The 18,573-nt window shown below is 45.0% G+C and overlaps 1 protein-coding gene across 1 annotated transcript in view; it reads right to left on the bottom strand.

The window, feature by feature from the left end:
• Positions 1 to 1,248: 1,248 nt before the first annotated feature.
• The window catches only part of col2a1b (collagen, type II, alpha 1b), a 103,797-nt gene continuing 86,472 nt past the window's right edge, over positions 1,249 to 18,573 (bottom strand). Inside the window, exons 41-53 of the mRNA XM_063216239.1 lie at positions 16,388 to 16,549; positions 14,056 to 14,163; positions 13,191 to 13,298; positions 11,078 to 11,131; positions 10,418 to 10,525; positions 8,737 to 8,790; positions 7,928 to 8,035; positions 7,454 to 7,507; positions 6,790 to 6,897; positions 5,757 to 6,045; positions 5,249 to 5,433; positions 2,966 to 3,208; positions 1,249 to 2,111 (exon numbers count right to left, since the gene is read on the bottom strand). Of these exons, the coding sequence (XP_063072309.1) occupies positions 1,965 to 2,111; positions 2,966 to 3,208; positions 5,249 to 5,433; positions 5,757 to 6,045; positions 6,790 to 6,897; positions 7,454 to 7,507; positions 7,928 to 8,035; positions 8,737 to 8,790; positions 10,418 to 10,525; positions 11,078 to 11,131; positions 13,191 to 13,298; positions 14,056 to 14,163; positions 16,388 to 16,549 (1,728 nt within the window). The 3' untranslated portion in view covers positions 1,249 to 1,964. The remainder of the gene's footprint in view (positions 2,112 to 2,965; positions 3,209 to 5,248; positions 5,434 to 5,756; positions 6,046 to 6,789; positions 6,898 to 7,453; positions 7,508 to 7,927; positions 8,036 to 8,736; positions 8,791 to 10,417; positions 10,526 to 11,077; positions 11,132 to 13,190; positions 13,299 to 14,055; positions 14,164 to 16,387; positions 16,550 to 18,573) is intronic.

The raw sequence follows: 18,573 nt of genomic DNA, 5'->3' as shown, positions 1-18,573 counted from the left end.
TAGAAAAGTAGAAAGTACAGAAGTGACTTCAGTCCGTTACTTGTTTTTCCTTTTATTTCGAATTTACATTTATTAAAACCGTAACAAAAAACAAAACAAAACAAAAAAAAGGCAAAATAAAAAAAAACATGATCATGACCATAATAATATTAACGTTATTGTTATTAATAAAACTATTAATAACAATAACTACACACGCCCTCACCACATGTGATCACCCCCTTCTCGGGCCTGTGTCTGAGCACCCTGGAGAAGGTTTAGTGTGTGCTTTCAGACTGGGAGTGAGGCTACTGTACTGCACAGGGGCTGTTTGACGGGCACGTTACTGGGTGGCATGTTGCAGTTCAAACGTGCCCTCTATATGCCAAAGCAGGGGGTGTCGCTGAAGTGAGGGGGGATGGGAGAGGGAGGGAGGGGGTGGGGGTAGGTGGGCATTTACGAGGCTTCTAGGGGAAGAAGTGAGGAAGCATAGGGGGAATCGAGGGTGTTTTTTTTTGGAGGAGGGGGGTGTTTGTTGCAAAACTGCAAAAAGTACAAAAGGAAACCTCACAGCACAGGCCAGAGGTGTGTGGCTACTCTTGGCGTAATATCTCTCTCCCTCTCGCCGAGCTCCAAAGAGCTACTCTGGATACTTTCAAGGCTTTACTTTTTTGTAGTTTGATTTAAATCTCAGTGTGAGGTAGCTTTAAACGATTACTATTTAAACAAAAAAGGAAAAACAAAAAAGAAAACAAAGGGAAAAAAACAATATCCAATATAGCCTATTGACTGGGGAGATCTTCAAATCAAAAGGGTTTCTGGGATAAGCGAACTGAAAAAAAAAATAGTTTCTAATCAGGGCAATCAAAAAGTGAAGAAAGCAGGTTTCAAGCTGGAGAAAATTCCACCTTCAATTGTGCTTTCTAAACCAAGAAACAAAGTAAACAAAGCTGTATATATATGTATACACATATACATATATATACATATATACAGGTATAATATATAATCAGTATCTGGCTGTTAAAAAATACAGACTGTTTTACAACAATAGCACCATTGATTTTTATTCTTATACACAGTAATCCATACACACTGTGGTGGTTGATGTCAGAACACCTGCTCTTAGTAAGTACACTGGTTGAGTTTGGCTTGGTTTTGGGGGGGGGTAGGTCAACACATGCATGGGTGACACAGAGAGTGAGAGGAAAGACTGGAGAGAGGGGGGGGGGGGGGGGGGGGGGGGGGGGGGGGGGGGGGGGGGGGGGGGGGGGGGGGGGGGTGGTGCGCAGACCAGAGAGAGAAAGAGAGGTATGGGGGGAAGGGGTGACTGAAAGCTGGCTGCGTCCTATCGTGAAGGCGGCCTTCGGTCTTGGGCAACGACAAAACGGTCGTGCCCTGTTCCTGGCGACACAAGGGGCCCACACCTCAACAATAAATAAATTAAAAAAGAAAAAAAAAACAAGACATGCGATAGTTTTCTTGCTTCGTAGACTTTGGCTTCTTTTGTTGTTTGCCTCTTCCTTCCCCGCCGTCATGGTTCCATCTTGCTGGAGAGGGGAGGTCAGCCCTTGTGGGGGGGTAGAGTGGAGGGCCGTGCAACGGATCGGGTCGGGGACATCGGGGCTTTATGATTTGGGGGGTTGTGGCTGGTTGGTTTGGGGCTTGGTTTGGGATATGAAGTGATATCTCTTTTTTTATAAGAAAGGTGGTCTTTTTTTTGTTTTGGGAGGAAATCACAGATGAATATTGCCGGTGCCTTTCAGTGCATATATCCTAGGAGTACGACTTGGAAAGCACTTTTTTTACTTAGAAAAAAAAGAGTCCCGTTTTTAATCAAAAAACGTGTCTTGATCTTTAATTTTTTTTCCTTGTTCCGTTCTTTCTTTTTTATTTCTTTCGTTCTGTCATTTTTTTTGGAGTGTTTTTCCTCTCACGTTTTTAATATTCTTTGTCTCATGTTTGCCGTGCCTCTCTCTTTTTTTTTACAAGAAGCAGACAGCTCCGACGTCAACGCCAAACTCCTGGTTGGGTCCACCGATGTCCATGGGCGCAATGTCCACGATGGGCAGACGAGAGGTCTTCTGCGATCTGTACTCGATCACTGTCTTGCCCCACTGGCCTGTGTGTTTCTGTTGGCGCCAGGGAGAGAGAGGGGAAACAAAACAACAACAAGAACAAAAACAGTGTTAGGTCATTGTGGAGCAGTCTTGGTCCCTTTTCAATTACATGAACGAGAATAGCCAGACCTATGTACGGTAAATCTCCAGCCTGTAATTATCTCGGCCCCATGGGGTTTGGCCACGGTGCTCATATGCTATAAATGAATGAATGTGTGGGGGCCAATGGAGAGCACAGAAGGAGTACTCAATTTATCCGGGGAAGGAAATAAAGGTCATGTTGTGGACGCTTAATTTGTAAACAATAGTGTAGGTTATGTGCATGGTATGTGAGTACATATACTTTATATGTGTTTGTGTGGGTATGTATGCGTGAATCAGTAACTGTGTGTGTTTGGCTGTGTGCATGTGTGTGTGTGTGTTTGTATGCGTGAGTGAGTATGTGCGTGTCTGTGTGTCTGTCCGAGTATCTATTCCCCTCAATGTGCAGCTGTCCTCCAGCACATTGTATGTGAAGCTGTATGTTGTGCTGTGTGTGTGTGTGTGTGTGTGTGTGTCTATCTGTCTGCCTGTCTATATCTAAATGTTTGCATGTGTGTCAAGATTCAAGATTAGTTTATTACGTCTTATTATAGGTTTGAAGCCTATAAAGAGTAAAAATTGTTGTGTTTTTTGTGTCCTCAAAAAGATTTTAAAAATTGTGTGTGTGTGTGAGTGTATGTAATCCTCCTCACTGTGCATCCGTCCTCCAGCACGCTGTATGTCAAACTGTATGCTGTTCTGTGTGTGTCTGTCTGTCAGCCTCTCTACATCTAAATGTTTGCGTGTGTGTGTGTGTGTGTGTGATTGTATGTAATCCTCCTCACCGTGCATCCGTCCTCCAGCACGCTGTAGGTGAAGCGGCTGTTGCCCTCGGCGCGGATCTCCACGTCGTTGGAGCCCTGCAGCAGTACGGCCTTCTTGAGGTTGCCCGTGGCCCCGTCCATGTAGGCCACGCTGTTCTTGCAGTGGTAGGTGAGGTTCTGGGAGGCCTCGGTGGACAGCAGCCTCAGGAAGGTCATCTGGATGCTGGCGGTGTTGGCGGCCAGGGTGTTATCGCCATAGCTGAACTGTAGGGGGTAGAGTGGAGCGCGGAGTGGAGGAAGAGGAAGAGCAGAGAGTGGGCATCAGAACATTGTTGGACATTATACTGTAGGCCAGGGGTATTCAATTAAATGTCAACAAGGGCCAGTTTTTCAAATTCGTCCCAGTAAAGGGGCGATGGTTGTTATGGTTGCCGACTGCCAATGAAAAAAATCTGGGACACTTCATTGAAGTGGGGGGTCTGGGGGTCCTCCCCCATAAAGTTTTGCATTTCTTAAATGTAATTTCTTGCATTTTAACGTCCCGTGTCTAGTTTCAGCTCGATACGGAACCCATCATTTTATCTCTAAAAACGATTCTGTATTTCAAGGGGCTTGTGGGGGGCCAGAACCGCATCTGGCCCCAGGGCCGCCATTTGAATAGTCCTGCTGTAGGCCCTTTTCCAACTGCCCATTTTCTACCCGGTACAGCTCGACACGGCACAGTTTGGCCGCCGTTTATTGTGTTTCGATTAGCAAGCATGGCACGGCACAGCTCAGAAACCAGCCCTCGTCTTTGTTGGCTGGCTGAACTGAGCTGGGGTCCGTTTCTCGATTATTGTCGTTGTTAACCGTCTTAAGACCGTCTTAAGACCGTCTAACCGTTCCCTTGGATTTAGTGGTGAGTGTCGCTGTCGAGAGAGAGTTGAGTCGCTCGTACGAAGGACTTTGCTAACGACGATAGCAAAGGCGCTTTCGAGAAACGGACCCCAGAGCCGGTAATGTCACTGCCGGTGAATCAAAACACAATTATACCGGCCACCCAATCAACTACCTTCGACCTCTCTTTAGTTTGACACTTTATTACTTTGATATTTAAATCGAAGGTAGAAATCAACATTGTAGCATCCACATATGATGTCGCTCAAACTATGTATAGCCTACTTCCATGGATCAGATATCTGTCGGCATTATTACGTTAGTAAACTAGCCAACATAAAGTAATGCTACATGACAACACCAAAAATGTAACTCTAACCATCCTCGGGTAACATGGTTTGTAATGGAAACACAAACCAGGCTGAGTTAACAACACCACTCCGCTCGACACGACGCAGCACGACATGGCCAGGTTGTATGTGGAAAAGGCCCTTTAGACAGGTGCAGGATACTATAGCTGCTATTTCAGTAATGCACTAAAGGGCCGTACACACACATCGCTGCTATTTACTAGCTTCTCGCTTGCTCGTCTACTCGCCTCTCTTTCATGGAACGTTCGCTGAAAGTTCCCGCGGCTTTAACTGCCAATGAACAGGCGAGAAGTACCGAACTCTGCCTTCCAATTGGTTACTCGCTTTCTCGCCTCGCTCGAAGATAAAATATTTTCAACTCGGGATCCGCCCACATCGCATCGCATCGCTTGTGCAGTACTCGCCTACTCGCCTGCTAGTCTCGCTGGAACACATTGACATTCTATACATTCTATACACACACACACACACACACACACACACACACACACACACACACACACACACACACACACACACACACACACACTGCTGCTGGTGTACTTGACAGACCTTTTTAATATTTATTTTTCTTCAAAATGCTACTATTACCATGTCAGAACGCTATAAAGGACTTTTTTAGGAAAAGCACAAAAGCACAACAATACCTCTTAATGTATGTCCTCTACAAGTCTTCTGTTGTCCAGTCTTGCACTTTAAATGTCTGTATGAGCACTGTCTATGTCCATACTGTCTTAAGTCCATGTATAAGTACTGTCTATGTCTATACTGTCTATGTCCTTACCTAGATTAGTCTATGTCTGTATGGGAAAGCAAGAAATGTAATTTCAAATTCTTTGTATGACCAGTGCATGTAAAGAAATTGACAATAAAACCTACTTGACTTGACTTGACTTGAGTTCATTCGCTGAGCGAGTAACTAGCAGTGACGTGTGTGTACGGCCCTTAAGCCTCTGACTTCTCCCAGCTTGCACAAGATTTGTCTATGGGAAAATGGAAATTCAACATGGTGGAAATCTTCCCAAGTGTGATGAAATGTGGAGAGCGGCAGACTTACGTGGAAACCACCGTTCATGGTCTCGCCGAACCAGACGTGCTTGCGGTCTCCCTTGCTGGACCACCAGTTCTTGCGTGGGATGCTGTTGGGCTTGGGGTGGACGCAAGACTCGCCAGTCTCCATGTTGCAGAAGACCTTGATGGCGTCAACGGTGCAACCCTGGTTGGGGTCAATCCAGTACTCTCCTGCAGAGCACAACGGAAAAAGAGCCAAAGGGATGAATATTCACCTCATACTAGTGAAATGTGCATTTTCCAAAAACTCGGTTGACAAGATATTCTGATGCTGTCAAGACATTCAAATTCAAACATTCAACACTGCAAATTCCACAGCATGAAGGCCTACAGACCTCAATATTTTATTCACCCTCTTTATATTAAGCACCCCTTTTTTCTACCTCACTGGTCAATTGCCTTACACTGTTGTTACCCACTCGTAGTATGAGTACACATCTATGACATAGTTTGAGTTTGGCAAGGTGCACTACCAACCCCACCCCACAACTCACCGCTCTTCCAGTCGGGGTGGCAGAGCTTGAGGTCGCGGCAGGTGCGGGCGGGGTTCTTCTTGGAGCCCTCGGGGCTGCGGATGTTCTCGATCTGGCTGTTGAGGGACTTGAGCGTGGCGTCCACCTCGGCGTCGTGCTGGCGCAGGCCTCCGGCCGCCTGGTCGGCGCGCATGTACCTCATGGGATCGGGGGACTTCTCGGGCTGGCCGAGGCCGGCGAAGGCGGACATGTCGATGCCAGGGCCTGGGGGACCGGGAGGACCAGGGGGTCCGGAGTTACCGGGAGGACCCTGAAGTAGAGAAAGGGATCGGGGATTGTATGGGAGGGAAGGAGGAGGAGGAAAGGAGAGAAATTGATAATGTTTGAGTCATCATGATGCTTTTTGAGTCTGTTACTAAATTAGGGAAGTAAAGTCAACCTCATCTACCTCAGAGTTAGGGCTGGTGGGAAAATGAGGGCAAGGGAAGACACAAGTGAAGATGATATTTGGCTTGTGATGCTTTTGGGCCTAGTTATTAAACAAGCTAAAGGCTCTTTTCCACTGCCAGTTTTCTGGTAGGCCTACAGCTTGACAGGCCGAGACGCGCGTACCAGAAAATCGGCAGTGGAAAAGGGCCTTAAGTCAATTGTACTTTGCCTACCTCAGAGGACCCCGAGGTAGGAGGATGGGAGGATGGGAGATGGTGGGGAAGAAGTAGAGATGATGAAGGGAATGATGATGTTTGGGTTATGATGCTTTTAAGGTCTTTAAGCCTGTTTGATTCACTGATGGCTGGAATCTACATCATATCATTTATATGACATAGCTGAGAATTTTAAGTAAGACCTGGTCACTGCCCTTTTGGTAATATCTTCAGAACTCTGACAAATAGCATTTTCACCAACTTACAGTATTGGGCTGAGCTGCTGACATATTTGGGATTAGTAATCAGACAGCTACTGACTACGTAAAGTGTCACTGCTGAACATTTTGCTGGTGTATCATCAGCCTGATTCTAATTCTGGCACAGACGACAGTAAAAAAAAAACTTACAGAGGGACCAGTCTCGCCAGAACGTCCACGAGGTCCAGGGGGTCCGATGGGTCCGGGGAGTCCATTGGCGCCGTCCTTTCCAGATGGACCGACTGGTCCAGCGGGTCCCTATTCGGGGGAGCAATCATAAGTTAACACATGTACTTAACACTCAAGGGAACAGAGGGTTGAAAGTATTTTGTGATGGTGCCAGGTATCCACAGTAAAAAATGCAGTGTTAATTCAACACTTAGAGCGCGTTCAGGCCGACTGAGAACCGTGCTGGAGCCCGTTCCCGCACCTAATCGCGAACCGGCCGTTGTGTTCATGCCAGAGATATTTGCGTTCGCGAACCAGAAAGTTGGTTCGCAATGCGAACCGCAAAATACTAGGTTTTTCTCCGCGAACCGTGACGACAGCGTGCCAGTCAGTAGGTTCATCCGGGTAACACAGTCACGTGCAGGAAAAGTTCAGAGCCCGGTATGAACACGGGCGGTTCGCAGATAAGCACTTTAGTGCTGAACGTAACTGGTGTGGGCACCGGCTCCAGCTCCGTTCTGGTCGGCCTGAAAGCCCTATTAGAGAGTACTCGGGGACCCAATAAACTCTAGAAGGTGTTAAATCGACTCTGTTAGTGTTGCATTAACACTTCTACTGTGTAGAAAAATATGAATTTTGAACTTACTCTTGCTCCAGCAGGTCCGGAAGGTCCAGTAGCACCCTGGTCTCCAGCCTGACCCTGTTGGGGGGAAGATGAAAGATGAACAGATTGAGAACGAGAATAAAAGACAATAGAACAATACCAGTTCAATCCAATCATCCATCCATCTCTTTCCAACACTTTCGCAGCTACACAAATCTGATTTGAGGACTGTGAAGCATATTGCACATACTGAAAGTCATATATAATTCAGTACACATGTGTTTGTTCTAGCTAATGCTATGTCTCTCTATTTATCTATATATTGCCTGGTGGATCTATCGCTGTTTCCCACTCCATGGCCACACTGGGTCAGTTAGCTTTAAATATTTTATATATTTTATATATATAACGCAACCCCGGTGGAGTTAGCTGAAGAACAGTGAGGAGACAGAGAGAGAGAGAGAGAGAGAGAGAGAGAGAGAGAGAAGGTGTACAAGACGGGAAAATGCCACTTACGGGAGGTCCGGGCAGACCCTGCAGACCGGTGAATCCACGGTGTCCCTTCTGTCCCCTCTCGCCACCCTCGCCGGCCTCTCCCTTGTCTCCGCGAGGTCCTTGGGGCCCCTGCAGGATGGCGGAAACAGCACATGGATGTCACATCCTTCAACATGGCAATGTGTTAATGGCTTTACGTAACAGAGTTTTTGTGCTTTTGTGCTTTCATAAAAATAAGACAGGCATGAGAATCATTGGCTTCCTGGGAGGGATACAAATTCAATAGAGCAGGTTAATATGAAAACATGTTAAGATTGTAACAATGTTTATGTAACTATATTTATTTGTTAACATAAATATAAAAAAACACCTAAAAGCATTGGTTTACAGAAGTATATATGGGCTATGCCATCGACCAAGACAGTCCCTGTACTCATGCAGGTACAGTATAATTCTTCAATATGTTTTGTTGGCAAGGCAGGGGTGTTTGCTATATAGGTCACCGCTCCACAGACTCCTGGTCAATAACACAAGAGAGTGCACTTTAATATCGCAGCAGCATCTGCAGAAACACACTGTTTGGGTGTGTGCGTGTGTGTGTTTATGTGTGTGCGTGCGTGTGTGTGTGTGTGTGTGTGTGTGTGTGTGTGTGTGTGTGTGTGTGTGTGTGTGTGTGTGTGTGTGTGTGTGTGTGTGTGTGTGTGTGTGTGTGTGTGTGTGTGTGTGTGTGCGCGCATGTGTGTGTGTGTGCGTGCGTGCGTGTTTGTGTGTTTGTGTGTGTGTGTGTACAAAGTACATCAAAAAGGTTTGTGATTGAGCAGGTTACTCACAGCCATGCCTCTGGCTCCAGCAGGTCCAGAGGGTCCGGAAGGCCCTTGGGGACCCTACAAATAAGGATCAGAAATAGCCTGGTTCAAACACAGGACACGTCGCACACAAGCACATACTGTATAACAAAAACACTCATTTGATCTCAACATACTGTACACAATTGCTCTCATAGTCTGGAGCACCAATCATAGTGTATCATGGTACCATTCATGTTTAATGACATATATTTTTATCAAGTGAAGAGAAAATCTGAAGTGCTCAGGGAATTGTTCAGAAAAAATCTTGAAGGTGCTCTTTGGTGTTGGCGAAAAAACAATATCTTGTCAAAAAAGGGGAGTCCAAGGCACTCTTCTGGTGGAAAAAATATTTAAAAGCCTTTATTGAAACATGGCTAATAAGTTTAAAAACATGGGAGCAGAGACCCACGAATTTCGGCACAAGCCTTCTTCAGGGTACTGCTCGATTATATTTTTATATTCTGTGTGCTACCTGAAGAGCGGAGCAAGTACTGTTATTCATTTTAATGGACGCACAACACCATTAAATCTGCTGCTGCTTCATGACTCTTCCGACCATTTTGTGGGGACTGCTTCAAAACTACCGCTATTACGTCAAGACTGCTGCCTTGTTAGGTGCGATTTTTTTTCATTGATTGCCCCTGCATCTGTGTGACTCCATCCACCTCCCTCCTCTCCTCTCCTCTCCTCTCCATCCCCTCTCCTCTCTCTCTCCCTGTCTCTCTCCAACCTACAAAAGTCTGTTTCCATGTCTGTTATCCTCCATCATCAGCCCAGATCCAGGCCTAGAAATGTAATAGCCACCCCAGCACACGCCTGATTTGTCCTGGGTCCCAGGGTCCCTAACTGCATCAACAGAGCCTCTGGTTCTGTCAGGGCTGCAGACTGATATGTGTTGCACTGTCTGACTCTGCAGCATTTTGTTTGGGAGTTTGGATTTAAAAGTGCAGTGGCCGTCTGTCTGTCTTTCCACATGCCTGTATTTGTGCGTGTATCATCTGTTTGTCAATCTGCATATCTCTTTTTTGAATTTCTAAAATACACATTCTTGGATTTCAGACTGATATGTGTGCACTGCACTGTGTACAGTGTTTGTTTGCGAGTTTGCTTGCTTGGATTGATAATCTCTGTTTGCCTTTCTGCTCGCCTGTCTGTCTATGTACATGCATTTGTCTGTATTCGTATTTCTAGTTCACATTTCTGTATTGTGGACTGATCTGCTATGTGCACTGTGTGCAGTGTCTGTGTGCGAGTTCGCTTGGATTGATAATGTCTGTTTGTCTTTCTGCTCGCCTGTCTGTGTGTCTGTTTGTCTGTCTAGCTTCGTATTACTGATACACCTTTCTGTGCTGCTATTAAGATAGGTGTGCACTGTGCAGCATTTGTGTGATTCGATCAATAGTGCAGTCTGTGAGTGTGTATGTGTGTGTGTGTGTGTGTGTGTGTGTGTGTGTGTGTGCACATTTTGGACAATAATTGCTTGCCTTGGAAAATAACCTTGGTGTGCATGTGCTCTCTCTCTCTCTCTCTCTCTCTCTCTCTCTCTCTCTCCGTATCTTTATGTTTCCCTGTGTGTGTGTGTGTGTGTGTGTGTGTGTGTGTGTGTGTGTGTGTGTGTGTGTGTGCGTGTGTGTGTGTGTGTGCGCGCGCACGCTCTACTCACCGCCTCTCCTCTGTCTCCCTGTTTGCCGGTGGGGCCGACGGGTCCGGGGGCTCCCGTGGCACCTGGGGCTCCGGGAGCGCCAGCAGGGCCTGTGTTACCACGGTCACCCTGAACAAATCACAAATGTCACTCACAACGCCACGACGACCACATCAAAAAACAGACGAGCACGCTAACATGACGGCTCACCACAATAACTGTCAGTATCGTTTGACTTGTAAAAAAATCTGAAGGATTCAGTTAAATACGTAGTAACAGAAAAGGATACATGGCGACAGAATGACTATAATGTTGTTAACCAACAAATCATTTACTGTGAAATGGCCAGTGTGCAGCACTTTTCTATAGGTTCCTGATATGCGACTTAATTGGGTAATTTCAAATGCACTTGCAAGTTTGAGATGTGCAACAAAACTGATTTGTGCGTAATCTAATAGCAGCCAGTATATGGAAAGTATATGAAAATGTTAAATATTCAACGGATGAAGGTGAGAAGTTAAGTATGTGACTTTCACACTGCAGCCGACACCTTATCTATTGTAATACAGAGGAATGAAGTCATTTCCTGCTGATTATCTCGTTAGCGCAGCGCGCGGCTAATAAGCAGGGAGCCGTGTAGCTTCTTTGAATGCTAATGTGGCGACAATTAGCATTTCTCACCTTGACTCCAGCGGAACCATCTCTGCCTGGAGGTCCATCAGAACCAGGGTTGCCCTGTCAAGGAAAAAAACACACACACACACACACACACACACACACACACACACACACACACACACACACACACACACACACACACACACACACACACACACACACACACACACACACACACACACACACACACACACACACACAGAGAACAGACGATTAAATTTAATATACACTGATGAGTTTAATATGTGTCTCTTCCTTGTGTGTCGACTAGCATGAAGTGCGATCCCAGTCAAGACTGTTCTCTGTCATTGTCCCTCAGTGGTGGAACAAACTTCCAGAGGCAGCAAGACTAGGGCCATCTCTCTCAATCTTCAAGAAGCATGTGAAGACTCTTCTATTTTGTGACTACTGCACTAATGCCTGATCTGGCCCAGACCCGAGTTATCTCTAAGGCAAGTTGTGTGGGTGCGTGTAGGCCAAGTACAAGTACGACTTGGCAATTGCACTTATTGTTCTGAATATTTCCTGTGTACTTTCTATTTGCAAGTGATGTATGCTATGATTATGTCTATGATTGTAAGTCGCTTTGGATAAAAGCATCTGCCAAATGTAATGTAATTATGTAACTGTGTTCCTCGGGCAAACTGTAGGACCTATTCTAAAATTGAGGACAAGAATGACAGGCTAGCAATAAAAGGACCAGCTATGCTAGCATAATGCAAAGGCATGGAGAATTGTAAATTAGAAAAAGAAAAAGGACAATATTTTATAATATTCTAATTACTAAGCAACAGAATTGTAATAATAGTGCATTCTGACCCGGATTCTGTGTTATTTTTCCAGGTCATTGCCGGAGATTTGTAAATTAAATAAAGAAAAAGGACAATATTTTATAATATTCTAATTACTAAGCAACAGCATTGTAATAATAGTGCATTCTGACCCGGATTCTGTGTTATTTTTCCAGGTAATTACCAGAGAACAGAGCACAGCTTCAGAGGCAGCAGAGACTAGGGTGAAGTAAGGAGAGGGACACCAGCTGGCCTGTGTGGGTGTTTATGTCTCCTCTCACAGTGACTGTGCCTTGAAGTTTCATCTATTAATATTTATTTTTATATGACTATTACATTGCTACATTATTTTTCATCTTGTCTTTGTACTCAGCCATGCCCCTAAGGTCCTAGAGCCCACGAAACCCAATTTTCCACTTTTTTATGTCGTGTATTGTTTGCGTCACTCCGCTTTCGGGTAAGAGGGTCAATTCTGTACACGTCCTGTCCTGATGTGGCACACAAGACTTTGACTTGCACTTTGGCTGTGTCCAAATCATCCCACCGATTCACTACATAGTGTTCTACATAGAGCGCGAGTTGCATTGCTAAGTGCGATGCGTAATGAATGTTTTCGGATTCACCTTTTGATATCCACCTCTCTCGGGGCTTTCCAACAGAGTGTTAGTTACATTACTGCACTAGGCCATAGAGTGAATAAGGGATTTTTTTAATTCAACCTTAGATACTCACCTCTCTATTGGGCTCTCCCACAGGGTGTGAGTTGCTAAGTGCACTATGTAGTTCACAAGTGAAGGTTTTCCGATTCAGCATTTTGATAACCATATCTGCAGGGCTCTCCAATAGGGTCTACTTCACCTTCTGACCCCACCCACTTCGATGATTGTCGTGCTCCCACAGCATTTCCGGTCTGCTAGTTCGGGTTAGACTGCCCATAGTCCTTCTAAATGACTTAGCACTAGCCACTACTATCCAAGTAGTAATGGCGTCGCCCTTATAACAGCGGATTATGAGTGGATAGGGTTACATTAACCCATTTTGTCCTAAGCCCTTTTTTGGGTAAGGGTGCCCTCTACCTATCAAATCATAAATATCTCAGCCTCCGAAGCACATACAAACATGAAATAAGGTACATTTAAAATCTGGAATCCTCATTTTGCACTAGCATAGTGTTCATTCAGCTCTAACATACCCACATTTTTAATAAAACAGCTCAAATCTCAAGAACTTCAATGCAGCGTATATGTTGCTCCAGGAAACAATGGGTTAAGTGCACTATGGAGTGAACAAGTGACATGCGTCGGATTGGGCCTTTTGAGACGCACCTCTCTGCCGGGCTCTCCAGCGGGGCCAGTCAGGCCAGGGGGACCAACTGGGCCAGGGGGTCCACGGTCTCCACCGCCACCAGGAGCTCCCTGCTTACCGGGCTCACCCTGCAAGGAAAGAGGACACATCAAGTCAAGTCAAGTCCGCTTTTATCGTCACTTTCATCATATGCACAAGACATACAAGGAAAAATGAAATTACGTTTTCTCTCTATACCATGCCAGGACAAGACATATCATCACTTGAAGTAATCGCAATCACTTCATCAGTCGTTCTAAGGCAAATACAGCTCTGTACGAGGAAGAAAAGAGCGCTAAATCCTTTGGCGAGAGAGACTCATCTGAAGAGCCTCCAACAGGAGAATAGAAAATCAGTTGGCGAACAACAGAGGATGCACCAAGCAGCACTAGCAGGAAATCATCATTGATTACACGATAAGTACCCTAACACGTCTGATTGATGTAATCGTGTGGCATTGTCCACGTGTGATTATTCTCATTGATTATCCATTACGTTATAAATGTGTTTAATTTCGAGAGCTGTAGTAGCAAGAGGACTAGAATGACAAGAGGTGGCTTGGCTCCGTGCGGTGCAGTTTGTCATCTGCTAAAGGGACAGGGTTGCCAGATGAGGCTGATGATTTCCAAGCCAAAAAATGCTCAAAACCCGCCTGGAAGCACTAAATCCCGCCCAATTATACTGATTTATTTGGGCGAAATTGGGCGGGTTTTCCTGCAAAATGCCAGTTTTACCCGCAGACTGCCATCCTAAACAGCCCAATTGGGCGGGAAACAGCCCAATCTGGCAACACTGTAAAGGGCTAGCAGCAAGATGCGGTGGGCGGTGCTGGTGACTGTCACTTACAGATGGTCCGGGCAGGCCGGGGAAACCTCTCTCACCACGCTGTCCGGGAAGACCCACAATACCACGCTGTCCAGCCAGACCTTGAGGACCATTAGGACCGTCGGGACCCTATGAAGAGAGGGAGCGAAAGGTGTGATATTAAATATCAGAATTGAACAGCAGGTACACACGGAGGACAGCTTGAAGCTGAAGCATGTTTGTGTGGGACAAGGTGCAATAAACCTTTTTCATATTATGCAAATAAGGTAGGTAGGGAGGGTGATTTAGTCTGCGAAATAGAATTCATCAACAAAGCACCACAATGGCTGACAGTTGATTACTATCAAATGGTCGTCTGGGCAGAAAGGGGGGGTACAATCACTGGAACTTGAGAAGATTGAACACTTGGGCAATACATTCAGGAATAATTTTAAAAGGTTTATGAAATATTGTTTTGTTGTAAGGCACTGGCTCCTACAACAGGAAAAGCAAGTAATTAAAGAAACGAATGCAATAAAACAAGGATGGCGAATGAAGACATCCATTCAGCATGGGCCGAGAGCCAGCGTTCTACTCATTATTCTCATGGTCCAATGCACCCTCGTTACTTTTCAATTTTCGCTTTATTGCTCCTTTGAATATTCATTATGCCATGTACGTCACACATACACACACGCACGCACACACACACACACACACACACACAAACAGACAGACAGACAGACACACACACACACACACACACACACGCCCATGGCCTTGCGCTTCGGACCACATCGCGCAGCCTTGTAAAGCTATAATTGAATTCATGATGACACCTGAGACTGGGTTAAATATGATCTATTTATCCAGAAGCAGGGAGGGCACTCTTGTGTTTGAATATATTAGCCCTAGTTCAAACAGAGAGCCAGAGAACTGTAATCATCATCGGACTAATGGTTATGCTGTGCTGAAGGACATACGTATGCTGCTCTATTCTACAGTGCACATGATTGTCTTTTCCAAAACACAATGAAAGGCATTTAAATACAATTTCCATTAATGTTGTCAGCGTTAAGGCAATTGGAACTGAATGAATGTTGTTATTTTATATTCCCATAGCAATTTGAAACATCAAAACGCTGATTTACTGATATTAGCTGATAAACCTCGATGTCCTCGATTGTAAGTCGCTTTGGTTAAAAAGCGTCTGCCAAATGTAATGTAATATGTAATAAACACAATAGAAACACTATATTTTTAACATATTTTATAAAAGTGGATATACTGCATGTTGGAATAGAGCTCTATAATACATGTCCCCTCTTGGCTGGGCTTGTATTTGTGTTGCCGTCCTGCCTGTCTTGTCTTTTCTTGTCTTGTCTGTCTGAGTTGTGGGGGATAATGAGAGCTGCCTGTCAGGGTGTTTGGGCAGAGGAGAGCAGAGACAGACAGATGCCTGAGTGACAAAAGAGGCTTTGATTAACAAAAAGCCGTATCGAGTCACAGGAAATGGAATGTATTGAATGCTGTTGTAATCCTCCACAAGTATTGGTGTGTGTTGATGGTTTCCGTCTGTTTTTCCCCTTTTGTTTTTTTTCCTTGCTTCTTTTTTTGTAAAGTGGAAGATCTTGACAACGGAAATACATTAGAGTATGTGAACCAGCTTAGGCCAGTGACCCAAAACTGTGCCTTCACAAATCAGCATTGATGTTAACATGAATGTTTAGTTTTTAAAAAGATATAGATCTTGATAAAAAAGGGATGACAAAGCTATTGCAACTGGCTATCATGACCATAGCGTTCATTCAAGCTTATAGTCTTGCCAAGCTGACGAGTGATCCAATTTCTCAAAGGTGTGTGTCTATGAAATGGCTTTGGGCAACAACAAAAAAATGCCACTCAACAGGAGTAGCTATGCGCTGTGATTCCAAGAATTAGAGCTCGCTGACGCACATCAATGATATTACACCCAATGGATGTCCATTGAGTTCTAAAACCAAGACCGCCAGACCGACTTGGTTGTGAAATGTGCCGTGTCACAGGAACTATGGATACTGTGTGTGTGTGTGTGTGTGTGTGTGTGTGTGTGTGTGTGTGTGTGTGTGTGTGTGTGTGTGTGTGTGTGTGTGTGTGTGTGTGTGTGTGTGTGTGTGTGTGTGTGTGTGTGTGTGTGTGTGTGTGTGTGTGTGTGTGTCTGTGCGCGCGTGTGTATGTGTGTATGTGTGTTTGGCTATACCCAACTTTGGTCACAAGTTACTGTTGTGTAGTCCTACTAGTTTAGTGGTCTGCCCCACAACTGCTGCAACTGTTTTTTGGTGTGCGAGAAGACAAGACAAAGACCATAGACATAGACCATGGAGAGGATACTTACAGCGGGACCATCCTCTCCAGGCTCTCCCTTCTCGCCAGGGGCTCCAGCAGGTCCACGCAGCCCAGCGTCTCCCTGTCTTCCTGGGGGGCCGCCGTCACCGCGCACACCCTTGGGTCCGTCTTTACCAGGGGGACCAGCGGGACCAGAAGGTCCAGGGTTACCCTGAAGTCATAACAAACAAATAATAATAAATAAACAACAACATTATGGAATAATATGACTGCATACACTGTGAAATGTCTGGAGTCTTAAATCCTTTTGCTTATTTAAGAGCAGAGGTTTCGGTCAGAGACCTTCCAAAATGGCTTTGGATAAAAGCACATCTTCAATGTAATGTAATGTACCGAATATAATACAGTATGTTGCTAGAAGGAGCTAATACTGTAAATGCAGAGTGTACTGTTACTGAAAATGAAATATTGATGCGGCGTAATTCTGACACGATAATGTCGCTGGGAATATTTAAATGCCTAATCAACCCCTCCACGTCCCAATGAGACCTCATAAATCGGATGATATTCAATCTGGAGATGATGGTGACCCTCAAAAGAGTGAGCAGAGAGTTTATTATTTTATAGCCTACATATGATTATTTTATGTGTAATATGTGTGTTATGTCTTGTGGGCAATGTCTTTATTTATGTATGTGTGTATGCTACTTGACACCTTAATTTCCCCCTGGGATCAATAAACGATACTCTACTCTACTCTACTCTACTCTAAGCTATGCTCCGGTGAAACCAGTAACGCTAACATGAACCAGGAGCATTGGAAGGTCCATCAGATGCCATGTAGCGCTTAATACAATCTAAATGACTTCCTGCTTTCATCTCCGGCAAATTCTGAACTGCTAGGCCTAGGGATTACTGGGCTTATGTCTGGAGAGAAAAAAACAGCTCAACTCAGGTGGAACTAATGTTATTTCTGAAATAGAAAAAGAGTAAAAAGTTTGAAGCGACTCAAAATAAATCCTAGGTGATAATCAGTGTCATGGCGTTCTTGTAAGACTGAGGAGCAGAGATTAGTTTTGAGTGAGTTTTCAAAGCACCTGTGCTGAACAGCCAATACTCCATTTCACACATGGCTGAGCATCTAGAGCTTGCATTGTGCGATGATCAGACTCTGGCATGATCTCAGACGATTAGAAATAAAGACTGGATGAATACCTGTGATCATATCTGCTCAATGCGCGGTATATGAGTAATTGAATCACATCTGCATAATGCTCTCCAACATTCAAGAACCGTGCTCACAAAAGTGACAATGTGTGTGTTTTTTGTCTCGTCTGGATATTCGACAGCGGTTTGTTGGCGAATGAAAAGCCCCCGAATGAGAGCATTATCTGTGACTGTGAAATCAGGGAGACAAGCAGAGCATCAAATTAATAGCTAATAAAGTGAAAGTGACAGGCCGTCATGGATCATTATGGGATAATTTATGGTTGTTGGGGGCCCTGTAGACGCGGCCTTGTGGATTAGACAGTGGCGCTGAGGAAGTGCCTGATGGATGGGGTCCTGATGCAGTACTGCAGGGTTTCCCAAACTGGGGTGCGCGGCCTGCCACAAGGGGGTGGCTGAATTGAGCAATGGCGGATATGTGTGTTTTATACAGCATTAATGAAAATTAAACCGTTTTTAATTGTATGGTGAATTGTATGCTTGAGGAAACATCAAGTCTTTTGGAAATGAGGAGTCCCTAAATAACTCTGTACAATGTGCAATGATTTGTGCAGTGAAGACATGTTGGAGTGGCCATAAGTACAGCAAAACATTCGGGTAGGGGGTGCGCGAACCACATTGAAATGTACAAGGGGTTGCGCAAGGAGAAATTTTGGGAACCGCTGCAGTACCGTACGCCACAAGAGACAGAGGGCAGGGCTGGGCTGAGAGATGGCAGGAGCCACCACCAAGATCGTCAAGAGAGGAACACGGGTGAACCATAACGATGTTCCGAGTCACACAAAGTCAGACTCACATACGGCCTCCCTGCATATGCACTCCATACATGATGATGATGATGGTGATGATGATGATGATGACGATGATAAGCTTCGATTTATGGAGTGGCGGGTGCAACTGTCAGCATTAATTAATGACAACTAATTACAATAATGACTCTACGCCGACGCCAGAGTGTCTTCGAAGACACAGTTTAGTCGACATCGAAGGGCTTGGTATTTACTAATT

The sequence above is a fragment of the Engraulis encrasicolus genome, chromosome 14 (assembly GCF_034702125.1).
Source record: "Engraulis encrasicolus isolate BLACKSEA-1 chromosome 14, IST_EnEncr_1.0, whole genome shotgun sequence".
Taxonomy (NCBI): domain Eukaryota; kingdom Metazoa; phylum Chordata; class Actinopteri; order Clupeiformes; family Engraulidae; genus Engraulis; species Engraulis encrasicolus.
The sequence above is the reverse complement of the archived record's forward strand: the minus strand, read 5'-3'. Positions and strand labels throughout refer to the sequence as shown.